Source organism: Sinocyclocheilus grahami, unplaced genomic scaffold (genome assembly GCF_001515645.1).
Source record: "Sinocyclocheilus grahami isolate Dianchi unplaced genomic scaffold, SAMN03320097.WGS_v1.1 scaffold692.1, whole genome shotgun sequence".
In the NCBI taxonomy this organism is placed as follows: domain Eukaryota; kingdom Metazoa; phylum Chordata; class Actinopteri; order Cypriniformes; family Cyprinidae; genus Sinocyclocheilus; species Sinocyclocheilus grahami.
Window position 1 is genome coordinate 2,767 of NW_015505871.1, and position 25,190 is coordinate 27,956.

The window sequence follows — 25,190 nt, forward strand, 5'->3', positions numbered from 1 at the left end:
AGAACATGTTGGAGGATCTTCTCCTAGTATTAAAAACTTGTGTGTGCTGGCCTATTCTACAGCGGGTATAAACGATCTGGTCCCATTGGTTCGAAAATTGACAGAAAATAATTTTTCCAATATTGGGACTAATTTCATGGAGTTTATTCATTGTATATAGATTCCAAATCTGATGAAGAATCAAACTCAACTACACCTTGGATGGCTTGAGGGTGAGTACATTTTCAGCAAATGTTCATTTTGGTCTGAACTACTGCTTTAATGTAGCGTGTTGAATTCTTGGACCGTACTAAAAAACGAGATGCAATTTTTATAATCCCTCTTATTAAATTATTTTGCAGATTCTGTAAGGTGCATGTAAACTTATGACAACTATATATAAATAACATTGACTTGACATGGTTTTCGCAGTATACATACTATATATTCAGCATAAAAAGTAAGAGTTTTATGGCAGTGTGCTGTTATGTGCGATACAGACCTCAATCCAGAGCGAATGCGGCGTGACGTTGGGTGGACGAGGCAGCGGCTGACTCTCTTCTGAAGCAGCTAAAGGATCGGCCTCTGACTCTGTCTCTGAGAACAAGCCCATCTTCAGCTCAACGGTCATCTGCCAGGCGCCCGCCATCTCACGCATGAACTGCACACACATGCAATGAGCACTGCGACCTTACAGCACATGATGCTGTTATAATCCTGCATTCAGAGTCTTACCTGGACTTCAACTCCGTTGCGAGCAGCGAGCAGCCACTCCCAGCAGGCGATGGCCGTCTCCATGCCCTGCTCTGTGAACATCTTCAGAGGAGACCAGCAGAGGTGATGCAGCAGCTGAAGATCCCAGCCTGAGACAGAGACGTTTGTGTGTCACTCAAACATGATCTGCATTCGACACGGTCGGTGTGATTGTCTGGGCGCTACCTTTAGTGCTAATGAGCAGCGCGGTCATCTTGAACATGTTCTGAGTGAATGCGTCCGAGTCTTTGGCGTCCAGAGCGTCACTCATTTGAGAAACCATCAGCTTGCTGAGGTTTGACTTGCTGCATGTCACTTCGGCAAACTGCAGCATCCCAGCAACCTTAATACACACATATACACACACAATCAAATGCTGCCCTCTTACATTACAGACGCAAACATAAATCGCCCCAAAAACGAGAAGACAGACAGACAAGAAAATTAAGTCTTTTTAATGCCTTTAAAATGGTGATATATTTAACATGATATGTTATTAAGCAGTACAGCTAATACTACCATAATATACAAATCCCTAGATGCAAAGGAATAATAAATAATATATCATTTAAAATAAATAAATATTTAAGTATCATTTAAATTACAGAATGATGACGGAGTATAATGAGAATTTTTTTTTTACATTTCAGTAATTTAAAGAATTTAAAGAAGAGTCAAATTGTGCAGAACTGTCATAAAATTGTCACAATGCATGAATAAATGCATGCATTTAAAAATGCATATATAACTGTATAAATGAACAAATGCATACATATAAAAAATGCATGGAAAATACATAAATAAATGCATGAATATGCATAAATGCACAAATAACTAAATAAATGTATAAATAAGTCCATAAATAAATGCATAAACAAATTGTACAAAAAAATGCATACATTTATTAATAAACACATAATTGTAGAAATAAAAAATATATATATAAATAAGTGCATGAATAAATCTATGGGCAAACCCCGCAAATGCACAAACTGCATAAATGTCATGCATAAATAAATGCATTAGTACAATAATGCATAAATAAGCACATAAAACACATAAATAAACAAACACAAATAAAAGTGCACAAAAATTAAATTTGCATTTTACTTTATTTTCTTTATGCAAAATTACAAAAACATATATTTTCTTATTTCTTTCTTTTAATGTTTGGTGAAATATGAGTCATATGAAATATGTTCTTGTTATGATTGTTGAGATTATAACTCATAAACACCCTACTGAAGCGTTTACCTCTCCAGTGTAGCGGTTACGCAGGTTGAGCGACGCCATGAAGTTGGAGTAGTCCTTCTTCACGCAGGTGGGCCTCTCTGTCAGCTGGGTAACCTGGGAATGATGGAAACTGACCAGTTAAAACATCCTCCTGCAAACATTACTAATGACATTTCTGACTTACAATACATCCATTAATCTATAAAGACAAGCTGACCGCTCTACTGCTATGATAACAACATATACTGATTTCCTTTTTATGTAAATGCATACTGGTTCATAAATGACAAATGAGTTACAGACGGAGCCAATGAAAGCAGCGAGGACAACAGTAACAGAACCAACCTGAGGAAAAGCTGCCTGGGGCGAGGGGGAGGAGCACACGACAGGCCACACCCACCAACCCACCGCCAGCCAATCACAGCACACACACAGATGAGTTAGCAGCCAGCGGTTAGCAGAGATGCAATGATGTAACGGCACAAATAAAGTGAATGACAAAATAATGCCCACCACACGTTTACTGTACACAAGACATTACGCAAAATAGTGCAAAGCATGCAAAAAAACACATGTTTAAAAGGCCCAAAAAACTAAAAGACAAACAAGAGCTAAATTCATATGAACACAACAGTGCTAATGAATATTCATAAAGCATGATTGCAGAAATAATCAATATCACACAGCTGAAATGCAGTGAGTGTGTTAGCTGGGATCACGTCTGAAATATCTTGTTAGTTTTAAGCTGTATATTGTGAAAAGCATCATTTGTGTAACGCTCTTCACAATACGCACTGTTTCCAAGCAGCTTTACAGCAATTAATTCTGTTAATGACCTTAAATGAGCTTAAAGCGCAGTGCAGTGAATAAATAAATATATAAAAATTAATATTTAAATGAATAATAATTGCATAATTGTATAAATGCATGCATAAATGCATATTAATATTAAAAAATATATATACTTTTAAAAATAAAACTTTTTACAAACTTTTTACTTTTTAGAATTGTGCAAGTATGCTTAATTCTCAAAAATTGTCAGTGCATAAATAAATGCAATAAATAAATGTATGTAAATTCATAATGTATACATAAGTGCATAAATGCATGTACAAATAAATGCATATAATTATCAAAATATATTAATATCATATTATTGATAATAAAAATATATTAATATTTATATTACATAAGAATCAGACTTTTTTACATTTATAATTGTGTATGCTTAATTGTCCAAAATAATGTCACAATGCATAAACAACTGCATGTATAAATAAATGCATAAATGCATTAATATAAACAATTTGTGTGTTCACATGATCTACATATTCAGATGTTCTGTGAATCTTAAAGCAGTTCAAGATGTTTGGATTTAGTGAATTTAGTGGATTTGATTGGGCATATGGAATAAATCAGTAGTTTTCCTAAAGACTTCTTACAAAACGATTGATGATTTTATTCTGATCAGCTAAAGACTCGCTACCGTCTTACCTTAATCTGGCCAAAAACCTCAGTTACCATCTCAGTAACCATCTACCGTAAGACACAGCACTGGTTAGCATCAGGATGTGTGTCTGTAACAGGAACTCTGGGTCAGGTGTGTTTCTCACCCCCAGCGTTGTGCTTTGACGGTTGTATCCCGCGAAGCTGAGAATGCTCTCGGTAGCCATCGCCAAACCCGTGTGCTGAGACAAACCCGACAGCCAGATCTGATGCTTGTTCAGATACTCCTGAGACAGACACAAACAGATTTCTTTTTTAAAGAAATTAATACTTTTATTCATCAAGGATGCATTAAATTGATCAAAAGTGAGAGTAAAGACATTTGTGACCTTGGCAAAACTAGTCATAAGGGTCCATTTTTTGAAAGCTGAATAAATAAGCTTTCCATTGATGTATGGTTTGTTAGGATCGGACAATATTTGGCCGAGATGCAACTATTTGAAAATCTGGAATCTGAGGGTGCACAAAAATCTAAATATTGAGAAAATCATCTTTAAAGTTGTCCAAATGCATTTAGCAATGCATATTACTAATCAAACATTAAGTTTTGATATATTTACGGTAGGAAATTTACAAAATATCTTCATGGAACATGATCTTTACTTAATATCCTAATGATTTTTGGTATAAATGAAAAATTTATCATTTTGAGCCATACAATGTATTGTTGGCAATTGCTACAAATATCCCCCAGCGACTTAACACTGATTTTGTGCTGCAGCGTCACATATAATGTTACAAAAGATTTCTATTTCAAATAAATATTGTTCTTCTGAACTTTCTATTCATCTGTGAATCCTGAAAAATAAAATGTATCACAGTTTCCACAAAAGTACTGTGCAGTGTTTTCAACATTGATAATAATCAGAAATGTTTCTCGAGCAGCAGATCAGCATATTATACTGATTTCTGAAGATCACGTGACACTGAAGACTGGAGTAATGATGCTGAAAATACAGCTGCGCATCACAGGAATAAATTACATTTCAACAGATACTCACATAGAAAACAGCTATTTTACATTATAATAATATTTCACAATTTTTACTGTACTTTTGAGCAAATAAATGCAGCCTTGATGAGCAGAAGAGGCTTCTTTTTAAAAACATTAAAAATCTTACAGAACCAAACTTTTGAACATGATTAATAAATCATGATTAACATATTCATAAACCTTGGTACTATTTACACGGCACTCAAAGAACACCGTAGTATTACAACAGCTGACTGATTTCCAACTGAGGATGACAAACTAACACTGCATCCCATTCACGTCCAATCACTTGCCAAAGGAGCCCAGATGGCAAACTATTTCTGGTGGAAGTAAGCATCTGTGCTCGATTTTTGAGGCTAATATTACCCACAAATCCATCTGCTATAGAAGATCAGATTTTTTTTCCCAGTTCTAAAATTACAAATAAAAATAAATAAGTAACTAGAAATACGTAGCGGAAGCTGCAACAGCAGTTTATAAACCTAAACATACGAACAAAAGTAATAGAGAATTTTGATTAATTTACCAACATGCAAACAGCACATGACAAAGGCTGCTAAAAATGCTTTAACAGTGACGTTTAATATTATTAACAATAATACAATCAGATGAATTATAATATTTATTTTTCATAATAGCTTGTTTTTTTGTTTTCAACAGAGCTGATGGGACTGGAAATGATGAGATAAAAAAAGATGGATCAGTGAATGGCTGGAATCAGACTCGGATCCAGGTTGTCTGCATGAGTGCATGACCATACAACAATATGAGCATATAAACCACATCTCAGACTCAAAGTACATACTTTTAGTGCATACTTATACTAACCTGGAGATGAGATTTGGTAACCGAAGCGGCCCATTTCATGGCCTCTTTCAAGATCTCGCCACAGCGGGCGGCAAAGTCCTTCACGATGCTCTGCACAACAAACACAAAGCATTTCAAACCACTGGACTCAGACGGAGCACATATCCTCGGCTCAAGGGCTGCGTCCGTCTCACCTCTCGCGCCTCATGCGTGTCTGGGACAGTTATTCTGTACGGAGTGTCGGGAATGTCGTAGTATGGCTGGTCTTTGTGGATGTCCTGTGTAACAGGAGGCTGGGTTAAGAGACTGACGTGTGAGAGTGTAAATACTAGTAATATTGATCATGCATGTGCTGATTTCTGGATGTCTGTTGTACTGACGGCGCTCAGAGACAGAGACAGAGTCTGCAGGATGTCCAACATGGTCTTCAAAACCCTTCCACTCCACAGAAGATGAGGAAACCTAGAGGACAAACAGAGATTTGAGCTTTTAGTGTTATTGTATGTGACTATACAACAAAAACAATAATAACAACAGATTTTTAGTATTTAATAATATTGCACTGTATTTTATGTATCCTAATTATTTATTCTTAACTGTCATTATAATCTTAACTAATCATTTTAATTTTTTTAATTTATTGTTGTGATTATTTTATGGCTATTTTAATTCATTTTTATATAAAGCAATTTGAATTACCATTGCATATAATGTGCTATATAAATAAACTTGCCTTGCCTAAAAATTACTACAACTAATAATAATAATTATTATTATTATTAGTTGTTGTTATTAAAACAGCAACTACAATTATTGTGATTGATGTTAAATTAAATAAAGAAATTTTACTATAGCAATACTACTACTGTGATTAAAATACTAAAATTAGTATTCAATAATAATAATAATAATAACAACAATAATATTGCTGTTAGATTACAAAAAATAGGGCATTTAAAAAACAAAAAATTTTAATACTGTTGCTTCATTCAATTACAAAAAGAGAAAAAACTATTGAGGAAATATTTGACTACAGCAAAAATACTACAAAAGATTAATTAAAATGATATTATTGATAGTAATATAGTATGATAGTAATATTACTACCACTTTTTATAATCATTACTACTACTAATATTGTTGTGAAATTACAAAAATTCAGTCAATAAAGAAATATTTTATTATAGCAATAATACTACTGTTATAAAAGCTAGAAATATATCAAATAAAAATATAAAATTATTTTATAGAACAACAGTAAAATGTAAATTCTAATATTTATGTCTTTCTTTCAAACATTAAACCCCAGAGCTTTTATTTCGGTTGAAAAACTGCAAGGAGACCTTAAAGATCTTTTGCTGACAACATATTTATATATGATTCTCATTACAAGTGGGAAGATTTTTTTCTGCATTTGTGTTCTCAAATGCAAGTTATAAGCGCCTTCAGACTTCATGTGGAACTCTATACTCTAATAAGCATAAAATAAGCACAAAAAGTTCAAGGAATATACAAATACTGGGTGAAATTGTTCAGGTTACATCATAAGTGATGCTTATTAATATGCCGTCTAGGTAAGGAGTTAGAAAACTAGAGGATGTGTGGATAATTGTACGTTTCGGCGAGTCCTGAGAGGTATTTATCTGCCACCCTGCGGATCCTCTTGTGGGTGTGGTTAAAGTTGACCAATAGGAACTGAGCGTGGCGCTCCAGCTCCTCCTCGTGCTCTTTAGTCTTGGGCTGGAATAGGAAGCAATGTCATTATCAATAACAAGTGATCAATAATGCGTTCGGTTCAGCGCTGAGAGATCCTTCAAACACTCAACTCACTTTCTCTGCCATCATCTGCAGGAAAACCTCAAAGACTTTATCACCCACACAAATCACACACTGCATCATGCCTGCATACGGATACAGAGGAGAGAGACAGACATGATAAAGATGATTTGCAGTGATAGGGTTTTGACATAAAATTAAGCAACAGAAGAGTGTTTTTTTTTATTTGGCCATGAAGTTTCCTAAAGATCATGTGATTCGTTTATGATCCTGTTTGACTGTTTGGGAGTTAAAACATAAGTCAAAAACAAGTAAAAAATATTTTTTTAGTGCTGTCAAACGATTAATATCTATGCTATTATTCGCATCCAAAATAAAAGTTTTTGTGTACATAATATATGTGTGTGTACCGTGTATATTTATTATGTATATATAAATACACACACATGCATGTATATATTTAAGAAAAATGTTATATTTGTATATTAAATATATTTATATATAATATAAATTATATAAATATAAATATATGTAAATACAAATAAATATTTTCAAAATATATACTGTATGAGTGTGTATTTATATATACATAATAAATACACAGTACACACATACATATTATGTACACAAAAACGTTTATTTTGGATGCGATTAATCATTTGACAGCACTATATATATATTTTTCATTTGTTTTATCATCCAGCAGTTGAAAATATGCATCTAATAACTTACATTAACATTTATGCATTCATGCAAAGTGACTTATAAAAGTGGAACAAAAGCAATTTCTCAAAGAGCCAAAAATATTTTAGTTTACTTCTTATAGTAAATATTTAGAATTTACTATATCAAAAACTAAATAAATTTTAAGTCATATTGTGATTAGTTTAGTTAGATTAGCGAGTTAAGACGGATGATTCGACAGTGTTAGAGTTTGCATTTCTTCAGTTCAACTAGTCACTTTGAATAAACTCTCAATAAGCTCAATCCCTCAAAAATATTCATGATTCTCCGTATTGCATTTCTCATATCAAAATATTGCAGTAAAATATAATGTGGGTAAATATCACTGTTTATTGTCATATTGTTAACATATAAATTATTATATACGATTCTTCATGTACATTTAGTGAAAAACATGCTTTGTATAATTGCAACTAGATTTTTGCTTCTTGCAAACATTTTGAATCTACTAAATTAACAACATTCAATTCTGTAAAGTTTCTGACCTGATTTGTCTTTCTGGATGGCCTTGTCCTCAAAGTATCTGAACATCACCTGGAAGCGGTCGGCATCATTCGAGTGCAGCATCCTGTGGAAGAGAATGAATAAAACAGAGACAGATGGGTAAATCACATAAAATCCCCACAATGAGAGGAGCTGCTCTGAGGACAGTCAGAAAGAGAAAGAGTCTCGAACCTCATATACTCCAGCCGGTACACAGACAGCAGGTAAGTGCACATGGCGAAGTCGAGTTTATTGATGAGGGCAGCGGCTTCGGGTGACGGATCCAACAAATTAATGATGGTGCAGCGCAGTTCACTTAACTCCGCCTTCAAAACCAGATCGGTAACAGTTTAATTTGACATTCCACTAACTATCGGTAACTCCATGTCAACTAGCAGTCATTAGAGTATTAGAAAATAGTCTGCTTAATATCTGCTCTCACTTATTCTACTAACTATAAGTAACTTCGCAAGTACATGTCAACTTATTCTAGTAGCCTTAACCCCTTACCTAACAGTCTACTAATACTCTAATAAGAGTTAATTGACATGTTTTTGCAAAGTTAGTCTGAAGTAGACAATTGAAATACAGTGTAACCAGAAGATTTCTAACAAACAAAACAAGGGCTGGGTTCAGAATGGCAAGCTAGTATAAACTGTATACTGCTTGTCATTTTTATAAAATTGCATGTGATCTTGCATATGTCATATGATCGAAACACGTTGCATGTTCAGTTAATGTCATCCAGTTAATTTCTAAGAAATAAATTTGGTTGCTTTGCATTTTTTAATCAGTTTTTCTTATAAAACTGTTGGGAGTTAAATCAAATAAGTCAATAAGCTAAAAAAAATTTAAAAATAAAAAGACAATAAGTAAGCTAAAAATAAAATTTTCATGTGTTTTATCATCTAGCAAGTGAAAATTATGCATCTACTAACGTACATTAAAATGTATGCATATTTCCAAAGTGACTTACAAAAGAGGAACAAAAGAAACAGCAGCACATCTGATTTGAGGAGCACAAACACTGCACTTTCACATGCAACTTTAACACTTAGTGTTACAGATAACAGTATTATAGATTTTTGACTTAAAGAGACAGTTCACCCAAAAAATGAAAATTCTGTCATCATTTAATCAATCTCAAGTTGTTTCCGAGTTTCTTTTTTTCTGCACATCAGAAGATATTCTGAAGAATGTTGGTAACCAAACAGTTGATGGTAGCCACTGACTTCCATTGTATGGAGAGAAAAAAAATACTATGGAAGTCAATGGCTACCAGCAACTGTTTGGTTGCCAACATTCTACAAAATATCTTATTTTGTGTTCAGCAGAAGAAACTAATTCATACAGGTTTGGAATAAACTGAGGTTGAGCAAATGATGACAGAACTGCCATTTTGGGGTGACCTGTCCCTTTAACGCCTGGCAGCTGTAAATCAACACTGAGACAGTGAGAGATCGTTGGGATACCGGAGTAACCGTGTCGTTTTTCAGAGCCGAGTTGTACTGGAGTTCTGAACGCAGTGGTTCTCCACTGGGGAACGTGAGCAGCGGAGATTTAGTGGCGATTTCACACACTCCCTCGTACCATTCCTCAGGCCACAGACCTAAAACACACAGACACAATCCTGTAGAGATAATCTCAGAAAGAACTCTTCAGGTTATGAGATCACAAGAGCACACAAGACTTGGTGAATGCATGCTGAAATGCTAACAACGTTAATTTCTTACCAGAACCTTCCACAGCAAACCCCATGACCACAGAATAGAGGCAGAAATCTCTGAACAGCTTCTGAAGGCGAGGTTTGGCCTCTTTAATGGGGGGCAATCGGCGGGTCAACTGCATACAATCAAATACAAAACACATTAATTTAACTTTAAACATAGAAACAATCAAAATTTTGGCCGTTCTTTCAAAGGATTATAGCCACTAAAAAACTGCCACTGTTTGTGCATTTCATTTTTTTTTAAATTCAATTTATTACACATTTGTTATTATAGCCAAACATATAAATAAAATAAAAAAAAAAATTTTTTATTAAAACAATAAAATATAAATCTATAACTTTAATATTGGTTACTCTATTGATCATTGTAACAATTTTCTTATCAGATCAGGGATTTGTTTAGAGTCAACACTAATATTACACATTATCTGCTTGCAATTCATTGCATTGCATTACACACACAAAAAAGTCTAAATGGAGCCCAAATCATTAAATACATATACATTTTTTTCTCTAAGAATGCATATACGAGTCAAGTTTTCCAAAGCAAGATTACATGACATTTCTTCACACCATTGATTGCTTTTCCATGCACTTTTAACCAGGATAAATCTAAAATCTATAAGCTTGCATTTACAAAATTAGCAGGGTAAACATGCAATAAGCACAATTTAGCCTCAAAGGAAACACTCTTTTCAGTCATGTCACAAACCACATTAAGAACCTTCTCCAGAACAACTGCAACTCTCTGCATGCATACAATGAAACGGTATGCTAATTTCCTCATTACATTTTATACAGTTGTCAGGGATATTAGGATAAAAGCTATGCAGTTTAACTATGGTAATATAAGTCCTAAGAGGGCATTTACAGTATATTTGTATTAATTTGCACCCAGTATTAAGGTATTGAGTGCATTTCAAGAGTTAAATGAGTCAGATGAAGGTCTGTGAGCACTGTTTGAACTCGCTGCTGTTTGATCAGTGAAGAGCCACTTCAAAGTCCAGCTGGAGAACGAATCCACAAACGGACCGTCCACACACACACAAACACAGAGATTCCAGAGGGACAGAACAGGTAAGCAGCTCAAACTAGCATATAAGGTTTCATAAGACTGTCGACACTGGTGTGATATTTCTGAGATCAAGCGAAGGAAGTAACCAAAAGCAAAACTTTAACCATCATTGAAAAAATATATATTGATCAACCACTATTCAGGATATTGGGTGCCCTCATAACTGTCTGTAGTGGTCACAGCTTTGGATTTACTTCACTTGTAAGTCATTTTGGATCAGTGTTGTTATTGTTAACAAAAACTAGTAATATTGAAAAAAAAGAAATAAAACTAAAATAAAATAAAACTCAAATGAAATGAATATCAAAAAGGTTGCCTTGCCAGCTTACTAAAAATAGTTAATAGTTAAGTACCTAAATGTACTAAAACTGAAATAAAAACAAACTAAATAGAAAATAAAAAAACTATAAAATAAAATAAAAACTTCAATTTATAAAAAAAATACTTAAATTAAAATGAATACTAACAATATTAAAATCATAAAAAAATAAAATATAAATAAATACCATAACAGGATATTAATGCGGTATTATTAAATGAACACTACTTTCCCTTACAGAAAAACCATATGAACTTTACCATGTGCAATCACATGTTAAAATCACATGTGAAATATGTGAAACGCATATAGAGCACGTGTGAAACATGTAGTTTTGGAACATTTTCATGTTGTAAATCTGTGAAACCCATGTGGTCACTTTTCCACGTGACCACTTATTGTCCACACGTGTCCATGTTCATGTGTTCATATGTGATCACATGGGTTTCACACATTTACACCATGAAAATGTTACAAAACCACGTTTCACATGTGTTTCACATATTTCACGTGACATTAACAAGTGATTGCACCATAAAACCATAAGCTAAATTAATAAATGTAAATGTGCACACGGCATATGAGCATTGCGTGCTATATTTTAGAGAAATGTTATATAAGTAAATTTGTCAATCATACAGTATTCCCAATTGTGCTTGTTTCCATAGGATGTGGTTCGTTACATTTATAGTAATAGCCTCTCTCCTGAGCAGCCCCGCTCTGGCTGGGGTCAAAGACCTCAGTTCACACTTTGACGGAAATGAGAAGGAAAAGTCGGTGGATGCCCGTGGACTTTCTCCAAATGGAGAGAACACAGACATGGAGTCCATTCCCCTGGACTTCCATCGGGAGAACACGGTCACGAATGACCTCCCTTTGGAGGGGCTAGAAGATGAAGACTACATCGACTTTGATAAGATCTTGGCAGAGGGCGAGGATGACTACAGCGAAGGTGACCATATAGATGAGATCTCCACCCCTGCTCCTGACCTGGACCTCTTTGGGGAGCCCAGTGACCCCAAAATACGGCGAGCACGCCTGTTGCGGCTTTTCCATGGGCGAACTCGCCTACAGCGCATCAACGTGGTCAATGCCCGATTCGGGTGTCGGCTTTATCGGAAACTGCGCAATCGACTTAACCAGACGGACAACATTCTGCTCGCTCCTGTCGGAATCTCCATTGCGATGGGCATGATGGCTCTGGGAGTCGGCCCAACCGCTCAGGAACAACTCTACCAAACTCTCGGATATGGCGAATTCATCAACGCCAGCATTCATTACGATAACTCGACCGTGCACAAGCTGTTCCGTAAACTCACGCACAGGCTCTTCCGACGGAACTTCGGCTACAACTTACGCTCCGTTAATGACCTGTATGTGAAACGTAATGTACGCATACAGGAGGCTTTCCGCAGTGATGCAAAGACGTACTACTTTGCAGAGCCGCAGTCTGTGGACTTTGCCGACCCAGCCTTCCTTGTGAAGGCCAACCAGCGCATTCAGAAGATCACCAAAGGTCTGATAAAGGAACCGCTGAAGAGCGTAGACCCAAACATGGCAGTGATGCTCCTGAACTATCTCTACTTCAAAGGTGAATCAATTCTAGCCCATTCAAATTCTGAAACTCTTTAGGACTAATGGTTTAATCCTTCATTTGAACAGTCTGTACTTAATCCTAAAGCAAATAATCATGTACTATGTTAAATGTTTTGTGTACTACCACTGAGTTCAATGTTGAACATTTAGCTTGATGCAAGCCTGACTCAGGGGTGTCAAACTCGGTCCTGGAGGTCCTCTGTCCTGCAGAGTTTAGCTCCAACTTGTCTCAACACACCTGCTTGGAAGTTTCTAGTATGCCTAGTATGACCTTGATTAGCTGGTTCATTGCGTGTTTAATTGTGGTTGGAGCTAAACTCTACAGGACAGTGGCCCTCCAGGAGCAGGATTGGACACCCCTGGCCTGACTAAATAGACCAGCATCTTGACTAGGTCAACCAGCAAGACTTCATTGTCACATTGAGGCTAGTCAAACAAGCATCATGGAGCATCATTTCTTGTGAACATGGTTCCCCAGCCCCGATGGTTACAACAGGTTTTGCTGGCAAAACTCGTAGCTATGCTGGTCCACCAACATGACCTGTACCAAATTAACATAGACCAGCGTAGGCTGGAATTGTACTGTTTTTTTCAACAACGAAATCTGTAGATCAGCGTAAATAACCCTGCTCCTGGGGCACTATTTTATTTCAGACTTTGTTTCCCTGCCCTGGTCCAAAACACCTGGCTGAAATGTTCAAGTAATCCTAAACACTTTGATTAGCTGGTTCAGGTGTCTTTGCTTATGGTAGCTCTGCCGGAGCAGATTTGGCTATTCCTGCTATTTGGTGAACAGAAACTTCTGTCTTAACCAGGGTTGTTCAATCCCACTCCTGGAGGGCCAATGCCCTGTAGAGTTTAGCACTAACACACCTTCCTGGAAGTTTCCAGTGATCCTGAGTACCTTGATTAGCTGTTTCAGGTGTGTTTAATAGGGGCTGGAGCTAAAATGTGCTAGAAGATGGCCCTCCGGATGCAGGGTTGGCTTCCCCCAACTGTATATATTTGGCAAATAGGAACATCTGAGTCAACAAGTGGTGTTCAATCCTGTTTCTGAAGGGTCGATTTCCTGAAGAGTGTAGCTTCAACACATTTGCCTGAAGGATTTTGCAACCCCGAAGACCTTTATTAGCTAGTTTAGGTGTGTTTAATTAGGACTGGAGCCAAACTCTGCTGGATGATGGCCCTCCAAGAGAAGGGATGGCTACCCTAGTTGTAGATCTTCTGTCTCAACCAGGGTTGTCTACTCCCACTCCTGCAGACTTTACCACTAGCACACCTGCCTGGAAGTTTTTTATGATCCTGAAGACTTAAGGTGTGTTCAACATAAAGCGGCGCTGCACAGACAGATTGGTGTATGACATCAAATACCGTGAGAGCAGACGGCTCCTTATGCTTTCGAGTTGCTTTTGCGGTACTTTGTCATACACCGATCGGTCTGCACAGCGCCACTTCAAGTCGAACACACCTCTTGATTAGCTAGTTCAGGTGTGTTTAATGAGGGCAAGAACTAAACTTTGCAAGAAGAAGGCCTTCCGGGAGCATGACTGTCTACCCTAGCTGTAGATATTTGGTGAATAGGAACTTCTGTCTCAACCAGGGGTGTCCAATCCTGCTCCTGAAGGGTCCATTATCTGCAGAGTTTAGCTCTAATACATGTGCCTGGAAGTTTATTGCAATCATGAACACCTTGATTAGCTGGTTCAGGTTTGTTTAATGAGTACGAGAACTAAACTCTGAAGGATAATGGCCCTAACTGCCTGCCCTGAGGACTAACTGCTGTAGAGTTTGGTGAATAGGAACTTCTGTCTCAACCAGGGGTGTCCAACCCTGCTCCTGGAGGGCCAATAACCTCCAGAGTGTAGCTCCAATACATGTGCCTGAAGGTTTTTGTTATCCTGAAGATTTTAGGCTTGTTTGAGATACATCGGCACTGCACAGACCGATCGGCGTATCACAAAGTACCACAAGAGCATCTGGAGAGCACACAAATCTTTATGCTTTTGAATTGCTCTCACGGTGCATTGATGTCATATGCCGATCGATCTGCGCAGCGCTGATGCATCTCGAACAAGCTTAAAGTCTTCAGGAAAACAAAAACCTTCAGGCACATGAAGGTTCTCTTCAGGCACCTTCTGTCTCAACCAGGGGAGTCCACTTCCACTCATGGAGGACCAATGTCCTGCTAGCAAACCTCGTAGCTACGCTGGTCCACCCACTAGACTTGCACTAGTGATGCACAGATGGCGGTTATATCCACGGCCACTGCGGATAATCCGCAAATCGGGTGGGTCGGGTAATAAAAAAACGCATTCTGATTATTTGCGGGTGGCTATTCGCACGTGGATGAGATAAATCATTAATGATGCAAATATTAACTACATTTTCTAATGTTTTATATAAATTTTTTTCATAAGGCAGATGATTTCATTTGTGTGTGTGCGTGTTCGCCTCTTCGGGAAGTTTAAGTGACAGAAACGGTGACATTCCAAATAAAGTTTGAAGGAAGTAAAGCCTGTGTTAATGCTATTGAGTAGGCTAATGTGGCCAAAGAAGATCTTTTGTTTTATAAATAGCCTAAATGTTTATTTAAAGCAGCCCACGATCAGCGTATAATGTTACAGTTACCCTTTACGGCTCCAACAAGGTTTTGTTCCGTCCTCCACATGGTGCCAACTCACAAAAGACTATTAGCGAAACAGTGTGGACTAGAGCGTTGAACAAGCATTGACTAGAGCAGCCGCGATCAGCTCCGGTATCCGTGGAACCGTAATGCGCCGCAGTCATGTGCAGTGGTGCGCAGATCAGCACTAACGTCACTGAATCTGCTGTTAAAAAGGAACCATCCATTCATCATATCATCATGCAAAACTAAGAATTGTAATGTGACGATCGGGTGCGGTTATCTAAATCAGAGAAAATTATAATTTATTTGAAGCTGCCAAAACACCGGGCTGTAATTTTTCAAGTACTGCTGAACACATTGATAAGCTGGTGTGTTTGCTTAGCTCAGCTGTGCAGGACTGTAGCCCCCCCGGAAGCAGGGCTGCCTACCCCTACTGCAGATCTTCTGATTACTTCAGAACTTCTGATTAGCAGTCAGAAGGAATAATATTGCATGCAGCTCACAAATAACACCACAATGTGATGTTTTCGCTGGCACAACCAATGCAGGTACGTGGGAGCAGAAGTTCCCAAAGGAACTGACACACTACCGGCAATTCCGTGTCAATGAGAAAAAGCAGGTGCGCGTTCCCATGATGCAGAACAAAGGAAGCTACCTGGCGGCCGCTGACCACGAGCTCAACTGCGACATACTGCAGCTGCCCTATGCCGGAAACATAAGCATGATCATCGCTGTTCCACAGAAACTCTCTGGAATGAGATCCCTGGAGCAAGAGATCTCCCCAACCCTGATTAGCAAGTGGCTTAACAACATGACCAACAGGTAAAGCTAGCCGCAGGCTTGAGACCAAGTTGCAAACAGGTTAGCAAGGTACTTTGCTTGAATGGCTTGAATTGCTTAACATAATTTCCCCAGATTGGACAAGTTCCTGGATCAATATCCTTGTTAGTTTTGGACCTCTCAGATTCTAGAGTTAACCAATATTCTTATAACCCTGCTGTCATTTACCTGAATTTCCACATTTAGTGGCATGTTATGTTTTGGAATATAGTTCAGTCTATGGTTTAAATTAGGGTTAGAGTTTAGTGTTAGGGTTTGATAAGAATGCTGATCCAGAAATGCATCCTACTTGGCTAAATCATTCTTCCTTTGTCTTTTCGGCTTGGCATGGTCTTAAAATCTATCTCTTTTAGGACTCGTGAGGTGGTTTTCCCTCGGTTTAAGCTAGAGCAGAACTACGACTTAATTGAGCACCTGAAGGAAATGGGGCTGACGGACCCATTCACTGAAAAGGGTGACTTCTCTCCAATGACTTCCGAGAAGGTCATCATCAACTGGGTAAGAGAACAACTGATATGTGCCAAACCAATTTAACTCAATTTGTTCAACAGGCCTTTTTACTGTTGTGTTGAGAGCAATTTAGGTAGCCTATGCCTAATCTCTTACAAAACATACTCTTTAACCTTTCATTGCACCATCATAACCTTCTTTTCCTGTAACCCTCCTCCTCTTCTCTCTCAGTTTAAGCATCAGGGCACCATTACAGTGAATGAAGAAGGTACGGAGGCTGCAGCAATGACAAGTATCGGATTCATGCCTTTATCAACACAGACGCGTTTCATCGTGGACCGCCCCTTCCTTTTCCTCATCTACGAGCATCGCACAGGCTGCGTTGTGTTCATGGGACGTGTGGTAGACCCTTCACAGAGTTAATCAGATACACATACACAATAGCAGCAGTGCAATGGCCGATGCATCACTGTATAACAATGAAACTAAAGTGTTAGCCAAATAAGCGGATGAGAATAATGGTTGTTTTGTTTTATCAAGTGACGTAAGTTTTGTAAAGAAATGCTAGTGAAATTTAAAAACACTGTGTATCTGTGTATTTTTGAAGCAGAACATGTTGTTAAATAAAATGAATCAGAGGACTGGTTTATTGAATTAATCTGTTCAAAGGGTGAATAAAAACAACGCTCGAGTACACCCAGAACATGGCAGAACATTTTGCAAGACAAGTAAATATTTGTCAGAGAAGTTAAAATCTAACCACAGGCTCTCAAGATCTAATTACAATTTCTGCACAGACAAATGAATAATGAAGCATCCAACAAGAGCAGAAAGAGTTCTTGCATTTGCATTTTTTTTTTTAAAAACAGTATCTAATTTACGTACACAAAATCTTTGATTAGCTACTTTCATGCTTTTGCCAAATGTACTATTTGATCTTCAAAAGCATGTTAGCCCTGAGAGAACTCATAAATCATTTAAAGGGAGTGAACAGGAAAACATTTTTCCTTTCCATTAACATTTGCATATTATATCAGATGTAAAACAGGCCTAAAAGAAAATATTGATATTTTTTATTTGTGTTTCAATGTAATCAACAACTCAGTGACTTGTTACTTAACAAAATATTTATTTATACAATTTAATAGAAAACTATGAAAGTTATTTTTAATATTTATAATATTTAAATATTTTTAATATTACATTTTTTCTATGGAATTTTATGACCTTTGAATATTATAATAAATATAATTGTATTACTTATAATATTATAATTGTAATATTATTCTATTAAATGGTATAAAATAAAGTGTATTAAATATTTTGTTAATACAAAATCATTCAATTTTAATATTGAAATCATAACTTATGCTTGCAGCACCTCCCCTTAAATAAAAGGCATATAAAAAGAAGGAAATGGGACTCGGATGTCTAAATATGGTGTGTTTGTCTGTGTGTCTTACCACAGCAATTACAGGGATGAGAACGCCTAGATTACCAGCACTGCTGGATGCCTAGAAAATAAAATAACTAAATTAAAACAACATTCAAGACACACTGAAACATTCTAGAATCCTCCTTTTAATAACTGTAAGTGTAGAGCCAGACTGCAGGTCAAACACAGACTGACTTTGAGGGCCGGTCCTTTATCACTGGCGCGTTCGCTGGCTCTTTTGCCCTCCAGGCCGAGCTGAACGAACAGCTCCAGCAGATTGACCAGCAGCTCGTCCACCAGCTGCTCCCCCTGCAGGTTAGCTGCGATATTAGCCAGAGCGTTTATCACAGCTAGAGAGCAGTGCCTGCACAAACACACACGCTTTACATTAAACCACCACCAGAGACACGCTGGAAGTGGATTTTAAAGGGGTCATATGATGCGATTTCAATTTTTCCTTTCTCTTTGGAGTGTTACAAGCTCTTGGTGCATAAAGAAGATCTGTAAAGATGCAAAGACTAAAGTTTTAAATCCAAAGAGATATTCTTTATAAAAGTTAAGAGTTAACCACACCTACCTAAAACGGCTCGTTCTAACACGCCCCCACATGTCTACGTCACTATGTGGGAAGATTTGCATAACGCCGCCCAAATGTTCACGCAAAGAAAGAAGGCGTAACTTTTATTCTCGCTGTAGTATTGTTGTTGCTGCCGCCATGTCGTGAAGACGCTGTGTGCTGCGTTGTGAAAGCGAAACTACTTTGTTTGGTCTTCCAAAAGAGGATGATATCCGCTTCGTCATGCCTGGAGCTGATCTGTGCTGGTCGCTGAGGAAATACATCAACTTAGTGCTGCTCAGCTCTCGCTTGCCCGCCGCCTCAGCTCACGCCGGCTGTTCTGATTTAGAGTTTGTAAGTACGTTTTCATTTAAAGGATTTGCCACTGATGATTCAAACGCGAGTTTTGAGCAGTGTAGAGTAACGTTAGTGCTTGTTTGTCATTTCTCCGATCACAAATGCAGACATGGTTTTATGTTTACGCAGCGTGATATCAGAGCACACCTCGCTTTTCAGACCGATGAGCTTTGTAAAAATCGACGCGTTTCAGAAAGGCGGGGCATAGAGGAGAAACAATAATGTACAGTATGTGGAAAATAATGTGTTTTTTTTACTTTAAACCACATAAACACATTTCATTACACCAAATACACAAATAATGTTCTTTTTAGCAGCATCATATGACCCCTTTAAGGAATAAACAGTACAGATGTATGAATCATGTAAAATATCATGAAGAAAACTTTCAGAATTCACAAAAATTTACTTATTAGCCCACAGTAATTTGACCTGTCCTGATGATTAACGATGTAAATTGCCAATACGCAAATTAACAATTATTAATTTCTAATATAATTTTATAATATTATAATTTTAATATTATTATATTTAATTGTATAAAATAATGTAATATTAAATATTCTGTTAAATACTTTATATAAAATAACACTTTTAAGTAAAAAAAATTATTAGTAAATTATGCTCATACACAAGTGTAATTTACATAAATTCAAAGTCATTAATATTTACATAATTTACTATTATTAATTTATAATATAATTTTATACTATTATAACTTCATATGATTCATAATATTATAATTGTAATATTATTCTATTAAATAGAATAAAATAAAATGTATTCAATATTTTGAAAATTAATTTTATACAAAACATATTGAAACATTTTAAACATATTGAAAGTCAAAATTAATAAGTCATTCCAAAATCATAATTTGTGCTTGCAACTCCTCCACTTAAAATAAAATGCATATACAAGTATGAAATGGGACTCGGCTGTCTAAATGCATACATACAGAAATCTAAAAAGATACAATTGCAAAAATCTAACTAATGAAATAGCCTGTTTAATTAAAATTTTTATGTATTCTAAAACTCAGAGAGAGGCTGGGAAATGGTCATTAAAAACTAAATTACAACATATATTGACATATATTATGACTGGACTCATTAAGCTACAATAGCGTAAAATATGACTCATTTAAAATGTTAAAATGCCTGACACTTCCTGCTATCAAGAAATGCTATCAAGCATTTCTAATACAGTAAAATGAATGCATAAAAATGCATCAGGTGAAGTCTGCATGCTCACACACACACACACACCTGTATCCGTGGTCTTTGTAGTCTTTGGTGGCTGAATACACCACATTACTGGCTTTCACACTGATCTGCTGGAACAGGTTCCAGACCTCCTGATAGATGTATTGCTGTAGTAAAAACACAAATGATCTTTTAGATCAAGATCAGGAATTAACACCCGCCAAGTAACACATATACACTCACTGTCCTCAAAACAGATGCCCGACAAACCAAAACAAAGAGAATGAGAAGCGCCACATCTTAAATTCAAACACATTCTATTTATAATAATAATAATGAAATTAATAATACAGTGACATACAGTAGATTTGCCATATTCGTGAGAGAAATAAGACTTAAAATAGTCTTAATTCAAAAATATTTTTTTACAAAAAGACAAAAAAAAAAAAAGATAAATAACAAAAACGACAATTATACAGAATTTGATATTTGATATTCTAAAAACTTTTCCAGGAGAATCTTTTTTTTTTAAATGTCCATTAATGTATTTTAAGTAAAAATGTTTCCTAACATCATTTAAAGCAGGATACTCCAATACATTAATAATACAGTGACATACAGTAGATTTGCCATATTCGTGAGAGAAATAAGACTTAAAATAGTCTTAATACAAAAATATTTTTTTTACAAAAAGACAACAAAAAAAAAAAGATAAATAACAAAAACGACAATTATACAGAATTTGATATTTGATATTCTAAAAACTTTTCCAGGAGAATCTTTTTTTTTTAAATGTCCATTAATGTATTTTAAGTAAAAATGTTTCCTAACATCATTTAAAGCAGGATACTCCAATAAAATATTCTTTACAGTAAAGGGGAAAAAAAGGCAATTCTTCTCATTTCAATAAACATACACGGGACAAATATACATGCGACCAATCCTACATCTTGTATATGGGTCAAAGACTAAAGGCTTTCAAGCATTAAAGCAAGTTGAATACATCTTTAAACAGGTTTTCCTGTACATTAGAATGTCTTTTCAATTCTATTTTTTCCGATCAAAAAATATTGACTATCTATAAAAATAACTGACTTGACTTAATTTATTTTGCATTTGCCACCCATTCAGTGACTCAGAATCAGATTGAAAACCAAATATATTTAAATCCAGTGATTTTAATATTTTTGATATTCTGATATTTTTTGTTTTGTCTGGTAATAGTCCAGTGAATGTCCAGTAGCTAGTAGCAGCCAAATAGGCTGGTGAGTGAAAAAGTTCATTTCAAACCCCGATCGAGTTGAAACAAAGTTCTCATTGCTTACTAAACTGCTCTGTTCGCCAGGCCTGCGAAAATAAATCGATGCATCGCGAATCGAGAAATGATTCGGCATCGCTTCTGAGATTTTCCGAATGCATCGCGATTCGTTCCCTTTTGTTTCTTTTGAACAGCAGATGGCGCTGCATGCTTTAGAAACAGCCGTACTCTGCTTGTTTCCAAACCCTTAAACACACTTGAACCTAAAATAATCATTCATAAAATTCGAAAAGGTGGGTTCGTGGGCCGTGTTTACAGTAATCATAAAAGCGTTCCAAGCCGAGGTGAAATTACATTCATGAAATGAATTCACTGTAAACCACGGCTTCACGGGGCTTATTGCTTTAGACGCACAAGCGCTCTTCAGCGCTCTTCTTCGTGAGCATTTGAGTGTGTGGATAAAAACTAGTGTAAAGCGCCATCTGCTGTTCAAATCTAAACTCAGAATCAATTCCAGAGAGAATCGCGATGCAATCGGAAGATCCACGAATTGTATCTGCATCGGTTTATCGTCGCAGCCCTACTGTTCGCTCACAGCTTCTGAATTACTGGTTTTAAAAAAAGCTTATAAATAAACACCTCGTAATTCATTAGACACGAGTCACGATGCAGACGTACAACGCTGTGGGTGGTGAAGCGCACGAGACAAACAAAGAAGGAATCGACTGGAAATAAACGCAGCTTCACGCAGCGAGCGGCTGTGATTATGCGTGTAAATGAGATCCTCACGTTGCCGGTGATGACCATGCAGCCCAGCTGGTCTATAATCAGCACGTCTAGCTGCGAGGGCGGCTGGCAGAACTTCTGCTGCAGGATCTGCAGGATGGGCTCCATGACTCTAGGACAGTCTCTCATGGCCACAGCGATGTGTCCGAGTGCGCGGATGGTGTGATCCGGGATGAGATGAGCCTCTCTGAGGAGAAACACACCGCCACATCACCAGTGTTGGGTGTAACTAGTTACTGAGTAATTAGGTTGGCTTGAGATCTATCATCTATCTATCTATCCTAGCGACATGCTAATCATGCTAGAAACATACCAACATGCTAGTAGCATGCTAATCATGCTAGAAACATACCAACAACTAGCATGTTAATCATGCAAGAAACATGCTAGCATCATGCTAGTAACGTTGTTAATCATGCTAGCAACACGATAAAAAATGCTAATCATGCAAGAAACATGCTAGCATCATGCTAGTAATGTTGTTAATCATGCTAGCAACACGATAGAAACATGCTAATCATACTAGAAACATGCTAGTCATTTGCTAATCATGCTAGAAACATGTTAGTAACATGCTAATCATGCCAGCAATATGCTAGTGACAGGCCAATCATGCTAAAAACATGCTAATCATGCAAGAAACATGCTAGTCACTTGCTAATCATGCTAGGAACATGCTAGTAACTTGCTATTCATGCTAACAACATGCTAGTAACTTGCTAATCATGCTAGAAACATGCTAAACAACCTAAAGTTTGTCTTGATAAACATTTTTATTAGGTAGTTACTGTAATTTAATTACTTTTCCCTTGAAAAAGTAAAGGGATTACTCTTATTTTTTATAAGCAATACAATAGTGGATTTAGCATCAAAATTTAAAGTCTAACCTTAAAATGCATGCTTTTATGTACCCTTCTCACTTTAAATACTTTGGTGAGTTAATAAGAATATTGGTAACACTTTAGTGTCCAATTCTCACTATTAACTAGCTGGTCATTAACATGAATATTACTGGAATGCTGTTTATTATTACGTAAAAAAAAAACTTATTCTAAATCCTTAATCCTACCCAATTCTTAAACTTAACAACTAAGGAGTATATCGAGGCAAAGGTCATAGTAAATAGTTAGTTAATAGTGAGAATTGGACTCTAATCTAAAGTTTGACCAGAATAATTTATGTAGTTATCTATTGTTTATTTGAAACTTAACTTGTCGAGGTTGATATAGGATTTAGAAAGTAATTAGTAATAAATATTTAAATACGTTTTGGAGAGAGTAATTTGTACAGTAGTCTAATTACACTGTTGAAAATGTAATTAGTAACTAGTAATGAATTACTTTTTTAGAGTAACCCAATACTGCACATCACATCACAGCACTCAGAGAGACAGACAGACAGACAGTTTGTTTCCTCACTTGTCATTTTCTTGGGAGATGTAGAGCCGGTTTGACAGGCTGGCTAAAAACGCCTCCACTATTACAGGATCCATCGTGAGCCCAGCTTTCAGACATCTGCAGACGACACGCATGCATTTACATTTCAATCCTTATGTTTACATGCATTGGTTTTTGTCAATCAGAATGAATCCGGCCTGATTTCTGATTCTGAAAGTTGCGTTTATATGCATCACATATTCATTTACATGTGCATTACATTTATTCCCAAGAAAACATTTCAGCGCATAAGCAGAGCTTCAGTCAGCACATTCAGAATGGTGTTATTTTAGTATTGTTGAGATACTATTATAGTTCTTGTTATTATTTTGAATTAGATTTTATTTTTATATTTACTATTTTCACTTTAGTTAAGTTTTTGTCATTTTTTGTTGTTTTTTAATGTCTATACATTTTTATTTATTAGTGTTTTATTTTAGTTTATTTAGTTGTAATTATTTTAAAGAAATTTTAAAGTTATTTTTATTTAAAATATATATATATATATTTTTTTTTTTAAAGTTATGTTAAAGAAAATGAGAAATGTTGCCTGGCAACTAGCTGAATTAAAAAAAATTAAGTTTTTATTTTTATTTCAGGTTTTAATGGTTTTATGACTAAAGCTGCACAATTTGGGGAAGGAGGGAAATCAAATTGCAACTTTTATGATAAAATTTGGACAAAATTTTGTGATTATATCAATGTTGTGAATATATTATTAGACTATTATTATACTATTACTACTGCTACATAAAAATTAAATAAACCTCTTATAATATTACTCTTATTACTCAATTAAATATAATTAATATTTCACCTTTAAATAAAAAAAATATGATTATTAAAATAATTATATTAAACTCTTATATTAAATAAGCGTATTTAAGAAAATATAATAATAATAATTATTATTATTATAAAAATATTGAAAGTACTAAGAGAAATATTACTCTTGAAATTTCACTATTAAATAAAAAAATTACATTATTTACTTTTTTAACAGAGTATTTAAGAAAATAAAATTATTTTATTATAATTTACATTATGACTGTACAATTACAGTACTCATTTATGTCTTAACTTCATTTTCAAATGTTAAACCATCTAACTTTTCATTTGTTCCCATTTAACAACATGAATGTATACACACACAGACACACACACACACACACACACACACACACACACACACACACACACACACACACACACACACACACACAGAGAGTCTCTTTTGTATATAAGCG

At 35.9% G+C, this 25,190-nt stretch overlaps 3 protein-coding genes across 4 annotated transcripts in view; 1 reads left to right on the forward strand and 2 right to left on the reverse strand.

The window, feature by feature from the left end:
* LOC107559559 (phosphatidylinositol 4-kinase alpha-like) overlaps nt 1-2,768 on the reverse strand; it is a gene marked incomplete at its 3' end in the record, with an annotated part of 5,529 nt that extends 2,761 nt beyond the window's left edge. Inside the window, exons 1-5 of the mRNA XM_016243442.1 lie at nt 2,311-2,768; nt 1,987-2,079; nt 919-1,075; nt 715-842; nt 482-640 (exon numbers count right to left, since the gene is read on the reverse strand). Coding sequence (XP_016098928.1) covers nt 482-640; nt 715-842; nt 919-1,075; nt 1,987-2,025 — 483 coding nt within the window. The remainder of the gene's footprint in view (nt 1-481; nt 641-714; nt 843-918; nt 1,076-1,986; nt 2,080-2,310) is intronic.
* Nucleotides 2,769-3,338: 570 nt separating this feature from the next.
* The window catches only part of pi4kab (phosphatidylinositol 4-kinase, catalytic, alpha b), a 36,482-nt gene continuing 14,630 nt past the window's right edge, over nt 3,339-25,190 (reverse strand). For both annotated transcript variants that reach the window (XM_016243473.1, XM_016243472.1), the window contains exons 15-30: nt 23,926-24,021; nt 22,511-22,694; nt 20,527-20,630; nt 18,541-18,709; nt 18,374-18,424; nt 10,009-10,117; nt 9,748-9,884; nt 8,468-8,601; nt 8,278-8,360; nt 7,103-7,173; nt 6,888-7,012; nt 5,653-5,734; nt 5,467-5,550; nt 5,294-5,383; nt 3,579-3,698; nt 3,339-3,501 (exon numbers count right to left, since the gene is read on the reverse strand). In XM_016243473.1, coding sequence (XP_016098959.1) covers nt 3,448-3,501; nt 3,579-3,698; nt 5,294-5,383; nt 5,467-5,550; nt 5,653-5,734; nt 6,888-7,012; nt 7,103-7,173; nt 8,278-8,360; nt 8,468-8,601; nt 9,748-9,884; nt 10,009-10,117; nt 18,374-18,424; nt 18,541-18,709; nt 20,527-20,630; nt 22,511-22,694; nt 23,926-24,021 — 1,693 coding nt within the window. In that variant the 3' untranslated portion in view covers nt 3,339-3,447. The remainder of the gene's footprint in view (nt 3,502-3,578; nt 3,699-5,293; nt 5,384-5,466; nt 5,551-5,652; nt 5,735-6,887; nt 7,013-7,102; nt 7,174-8,277; nt 8,361-8,467; nt 8,602-9,747; nt 9,885-10,008; nt 10,118-18,373; nt 18,425-18,540; nt 18,710-20,526; nt 20,631-22,510; nt 22,695-23,925; nt 24,022-25,190) is intronic.
* Nucleotides 11,006-17,551, forward strand: LOC107559590 (heparin cofactor 2-like). The gene is made up of 5 exons (XM_016243474.1): nt 11,006-11,081; nt 12,067-12,989; nt 16,169-16,442; nt 16,814-16,958; nt 17,142-17,551. Exons 2-5 carry the CDS (start codon nt 12,068-12,070, stop codon nt 17,331-17,333), a joined length of 1,533 nt encoding a protein of 510 aa, XP_016098960.1. The 5' UTR covers nt 11,006-11,081; nt 12,067; the 3' UTR covers nt 17,334-17,551.